Here is a 5,401-nt window from a genome sequence, read left to right on the forward strand (position 1 = left end):
TTAATTTTATTTTTTTTAGGGTAAATGGAAGAACAAGGAGCGGGTGCTTATTTTTTCTTCCCGCGGAATTAATTTCAGAACAAGGCACTTAATGCAAGACTTAAGAACACTGATGCCTCATTCTAAAGCAGGTAGGGCTGGACATTATTCTCAGTGCATTTGCAGAGTAGTCTCAGACCAAGTATTTCTAAGAATCTGTTATTTTAAAAATGTGATAGGTAACTGTTTTGATGAAACTGTAGCCTCTTATCCTAAGCAAAGAACAAACACTTTTTCAGCCAACAAATACACCATACACTGTATCCTTGTATTCTCTGGGAGATTACTCCTACTTTTGTCAAAGTATTATTAATTATCTAATTTCATAATAGTATCCTGCTGTGTAAAGTTATCGGGGATTTTTTAGTAGAAATCTGACTTTGTGAGTAAAGGCACATATAAAATATAGTCTGGATATCTGTTATAGTACAGAAAAGCATCCTAGGACCCATTCTAGAATTCTAAAAATACATGATAACAAACTAGGCTTATTTACAATTGGATTGAACAAATGATTGAAGGCAGGAGTTGGACTCCATGATCCTTGTGGATCTTTTGCAACTCAGGATATTCTATGGCAGCATGACATGGCTAAAAAGTCCTTGATAGTTGACCTTCCATTCACAGCAGTAAAAACTTGGGCAAACACCATTGAAAAATGTTGTGTTTTAATTTGGTGTTCATGCCTTCTCAACATTGTTTTTGTTTTCCAGATACTAAAATGGACCGCAAAGACAAGTTGTTTGTAATTAATGAGGTAATTCTGGTTTTAATTTTTATTTTTTGTGTGCAAGAGATATCCAAGCTCAAAAGACCTCTTACTAGTTACAGAGTTGTGTAACTTCATAAATGAAAATGATACTGAAAAGGTGCTAATGCCAAAGGAAAGTTGTCTTTCAATTAAGAGACACTGGAAATTAATATGAAAAGTTTCTGAAATTGTCTTAATGACTGTATAAATAGCTCTTTTACATATTTTGTGTAGGTATGTGAAATGAAAAACTGTAATAAGTGCATCTTCTTTGAAGCTAAAAAGAAACAAGATCTTTATATGTGGTAAGTAAATACTGCGTTTTGTTTGTTAATTGCATTTATATATATCGCTGGCAGTGCTTCCACCTAAAGTTTGTTACTGTAATAGTGAGGCTGCTTGAAATACTGCTTAGTTAAGTCCTAAAGAGTACTGCGCTTCTGTTGTAGGCAGTGCAAGTTTAGAACACGTAGTTGTTTCCATAGACTACAAAAACATTTTACAAAATTGTTCAGAAAGCAAGTATGCGTAAGTATCCTAAAGGAACTCAATACTGCTGTAAAAGCGACTGAAACTGCTTCCATACGGAAATAATTTGTTGGAGTGTACTGTAGATATCCAACATAACTTTATGGATGCTCTTAAGATTTTTATTTTCTTCTGTCTCTGTTCTGCAGGCTTTCAAATACTCCACAGGGACCATCAGCTAAATTCTTAGTGCAGAACAGTAAGTTGTTTGATATTACTGTGTTTAGACTCTTACTTTCTTGTCTGAACAGCTTTATCTAAGTAATAAAATGTTTTTTTTTTTTTTAAATAATCACTAGTTCATACACTGGCAGAATTGAAGATGACAGGAAACTGCTTAAGAGGCTCACGGCCCCTTCTGTCCTTCGATCCAGTAAGTTTAGTTCTTACATTTATATTTACTTAATTTACATTACTCATGCATTTAGTTTGTATCTAAAATTTTATTTTTTCTGTTGTAGACTTTTGACAAGGAACCACACTATGCCTTGCTGAAGGAATTGTTTATTCAGGTCAGTGTGTAGCTTGGAAATCCTTTCATAAGTTATTTTAATTTCTCTTCTTGTACCCCACAATACAAATTGTACACTTGAGTGTCTGCAGAAAATTCTCAAAGAATTAGGGTTGTTCTTAAGGTCACTGGGACTCTTGTTCTTAAGTATGCAACCTGGAATCGGAGTCTTAATAACTGAAATTAATGCTTGTACCCTTATAACTACAGATATTGAGAAGTGCTGCCTTTTATTTCAGATATTCAGTACGCCGCAGTATCATCCCAAAAGCCAACCCTTTGTAGATCATGTTTTCACATTCACCATCACAGACAAGAGGATATGGTTTCGAAATTACCAGGTTAGCGATCTCTTTCAGTGGTGCTCAGCGGAGTAACTTTATATCAAATCCATCAATTACAGTAAAATAAGAAAGATAATTATTTTCAGAAGGTGCCTTTTCCTGTATCTTTTGGAGATGATTTGTTTCAGTTCTTTCAAGTTCTGGCTGCTCTCTGTTAGCTGTGGTTCTGTGATGGGTCTCTTAATAAGAGAAAGTGGTAGTGAAAGCCTAAGCTTCACTTTTAACTTTACTTGGTGCTTTGTCCCAAAGTATGCTGGTGCCTGCTTTCTAACTGAGGAATTTACAAATGTGTAGTATTCTTAAATGCTTGCTTGAATCTAACAGAATTCTGTAAAAAGAATTGTGTTTGTAAAAGTGCAGCTTGTAAACTTCTGTGACATTGTATCTTGGATTTGAGTTTTATATTATATTGTAGTATAAAGTGTCTATGAGGTCATATACATTGATTTGAAATGGAGTATTCTCTTACTGCAGATAATAGAAGAGGATGCATCTCTAGTAGAAATTGGGCCTCGTTTTGTCCTGAATCTCATAAAAATCTTCCAGGGTAGCTTTGGAGGACCAACTTTGTATGAGAATCCTTATTATCAGTCCCCAAATACGGTAAGCAGCCTTGTCTTCTCTTCGGCAGTTACTTTGAAGACTGCAAGCTGTACGTGCAAGAGAACCACATGTGCCTTCTCCTGAATCTCTTTGTAATGCCTTAACTGTTTGAGAACAAAATACATGTGCAAAAATGGAATGAATGCAAAATTCCTGTCAGTGGAGAAGTACATTGCGTTGTGGATTTTGACAATTAAGCAGAGAAATGTAGCCTGTTGTTATAACTTCTGATTTCTTACATATTACTTATTTTAAATCTTCTATTTTAAATCCTTATTTTTGTAGCATCGACGGTTGATAAGATTGTCAATGGCTGCTAAGTTTAGAGAGAAACATCAAGTGAAAGAAGTACAAAAGATTAAGAAAAAGGAGAGTAAAATGCTTATAGAAGAGGATCCCACTGAAATGGTCTTTGAGACTCCAGCTGAAGAAAAGCCAGTGGAAATACAGCTTGTGAAACCGGAGTCAAAGGCAATTGTAAAAGATAAAAGGAAACCGCGCAAAATTCAGAGGAAGAAGCAAAAAAAGCTTTTCAGAACTGAAGCATAAGCCTAGAAGTTACAGGTGGAGATGCCAAAGTCATCTTTTAGTCTTCTGTAGCTATGTTAAATATATATGTTTCTTAGCCGTATTGACAGTATATTGTGATTCTTGTTTTCTGCTGGTAAAACTAACTGGATTTCAATTCTAAGTGAACAAAGATAAATTTCTTTCTTGAGTTTGTGCTTTTTGTCTTTTCTTTGAGAGGATTCTGGGTTTTAAAAAACTTGAAAATGGGAGATAAGGAATTCCAAATATTCCTGCTTTTGATAATTGGCCTTTACACTCAGATACCGCTAGGAGATAACTTGCTGTAATACACACAAGAAATACAGGTTTGCCACAGGTGTTCTTATCATTACAGGGAATTCAAGTCGCCTATGCTAGTCCTTGACAGCAGCAGGTAATCCTTTGAGAAGTTTTAACTTTACGTGAATCTTCTTGTTGGTTATGATGAGTAACTTTTTCTCTCACAGTCCCTAGAAAATGCAAAGAGAAATGGTTTCTTAATTGTTCTTTTCTTTTTGATTAATAGTAGAAAACTTGTCACTTTGCCTATGATAGCTTCTGTATCTAATCAGCTACATAGAACCTGAAATACTTCTACAGGGGTGAAGAGGTAACGTAGCATTCTGTTCTTTTATAATTACAAGTTCCCTAAAAGTACAGGGTAAACCACTGAGCACAAAAACCATGTGCCTGAAACAGAACTGCCTGTAACTCTTCTATTATGGGAGCAGTGATTTTAGGCACCAATTGTGCTTAACAGAATTTTGCACTTTTATACAGTTGCTCATGCAGACAACTTTTATTTTCATACAGAGGTATTTTCATACAGAGGCTGTCCTCTTGGTTCAGCTGTATATGTTTCTCAGAGTATAGTAGAGTAGACTCTATGTAGATTTTTTCCATTTAAAATTTGCTTCCAATAGAGCTCAGTGTTAGAACTAAAAGCCTTGATTCTGCTGCATCTTGAAATTCAATGCTTCTGTAGCCTGCTGCACACTCATGAGCAGCAGGAAGTTCAGAGTTTGGTTTCCTGGCAGTTGACATTTCCTCGAAGCTTCAGTGTGGTCACCTCTTAATTTCGGCTTTATTTTCGTAAAGCATTTAGGACACTGTCAGTGAGCCTGCCCTTTTGCTGGATCTAAAATGAGTCACTATGTTTGTAAGTTAATATTTGGGGAAATGAGAATGTAACTTGTCTCTCAACCAAGGTAGAACTTTGAAACAGCCATATAAATTCCAACCATAAATCCTGATTCATTTTAGCAGATAGTCATGGGTCTCTGTGATTATCTGCTTTCCTATTCTGTGACTTGTTTTGTTTGAAAAATTCTGTACTCCTTACAGTCTTCCCAACTTCTGTGTGTTGGAACTGTTTTGCCTGTGCTTTATTATTATTTGGTTCCTCTGTGTGGGTTTTTTTTTTTTTCTTTCTTCCCAGCCTCTGATACAAGAGGAAGATGGTCTGTTAAGTATTAGGTTTCATTCTCCATAGCAGGGCAAGAGAGATTCAGCATTATCTTTAAAACTTCGGAATGGAAGACTAGTTACACAGGCACTAGCTCAGTTGACACAGTATAGCTAATCCAAAGAAAAAAGAGTCTTGGGCCAAGCCCTAAGTCTTTGAAGAGCACAAATGTGTCATCATCTGTCTCTTTCCCTGAAAAATAGTCCGCACTGACAGCTTGACGAGAATGATGTTGGATGTAAAAAAGAGTGGGAGCTAACTGTGCAGCAGGAGTGAGTCTGCGAGGAGTCAAAAAGTGTGGCTGGGTCGTTCAATGCAGGGTTCACGGGATCACACAATATCCCGAGCTGAAAAGATCTGAGCTCCACACAGCACCACTCATAATCCTGTGAGGAGCTTCAGCTGCCATCAACTCCTCAGCTCCTCTGCTCTGGGCCCAGCATCCGGGCCATCAGCCACACCTCACGCACGTTGCCCTGCAGAGCCTCACCGCCTTTACAAGACTTCCTTGGATTTTCCCTAACCGACCCATACCAGAACACCGCGGCACTGAGGCAGCGCGATTCGAGCACCACCCGCAGCCCCGCCCGGCCCCAGCCGCCCAGCCCCGC

The 5,401-nt window shown here is 37.4% G+C and overlaps 1 protein-coding gene across 1 annotated transcript in view; it reads left to right on the forward strand.

Moving 5' to 3' along the window:
• The window catches only part of BRIX1 (biogenesis of ribosomes BRX1), a 5,829-nt gene extending 2,335 nt beyond the window's left edge, over positions 1-3,494 (forward strand). The window contains exons 2-10 of the mRNA XM_010725323.3: positions 20-131; positions 753-796; positions 1,025-1,095; positions 1,468-1,517; positions 1,618-1,691; positions 1,780-1,830; positions 2,069-2,170; positions 2,648-2,776; positions 3,062-3,494. Of these exons, the coding sequence (XP_010723625.1) occupies positions 20-131; positions 753-796; positions 1,025-1,095; positions 1,468-1,517; positions 1,618-1,691; positions 1,780-1,830; positions 2,069-2,170; positions 2,648-2,776; positions 3,062-3,325 (897 nt within the window). The 3' untranslated portion in view covers positions 3,326-3,494. The remainder of the gene's footprint in view (positions 1-19; positions 132-752; positions 797-1,024; positions 1,096-1,467; positions 1,518-1,617; positions 1,692-1,779; positions 1,831-2,068; positions 2,171-2,647; positions 2,777-3,061) is intronic.
• Positions 3,495-5,401: the final 1,907 nt, after the last annotated feature.

This window comes from Meleagris gallopavo, chromosome Z, assembly GCF_000146605.3.
Source record: "Meleagris gallopavo isolate NT-WF06-2002-E0010 breed Aviagen turkey brand Nicholas breeding stock chromosome Z, Turkey_5.1, whole genome shotgun sequence".
Lineage (NCBI taxonomy): Eukaryota > Metazoa > Chordata > Aves > Galliformes > Phasianidae > Meleagris > Meleagris gallopavo.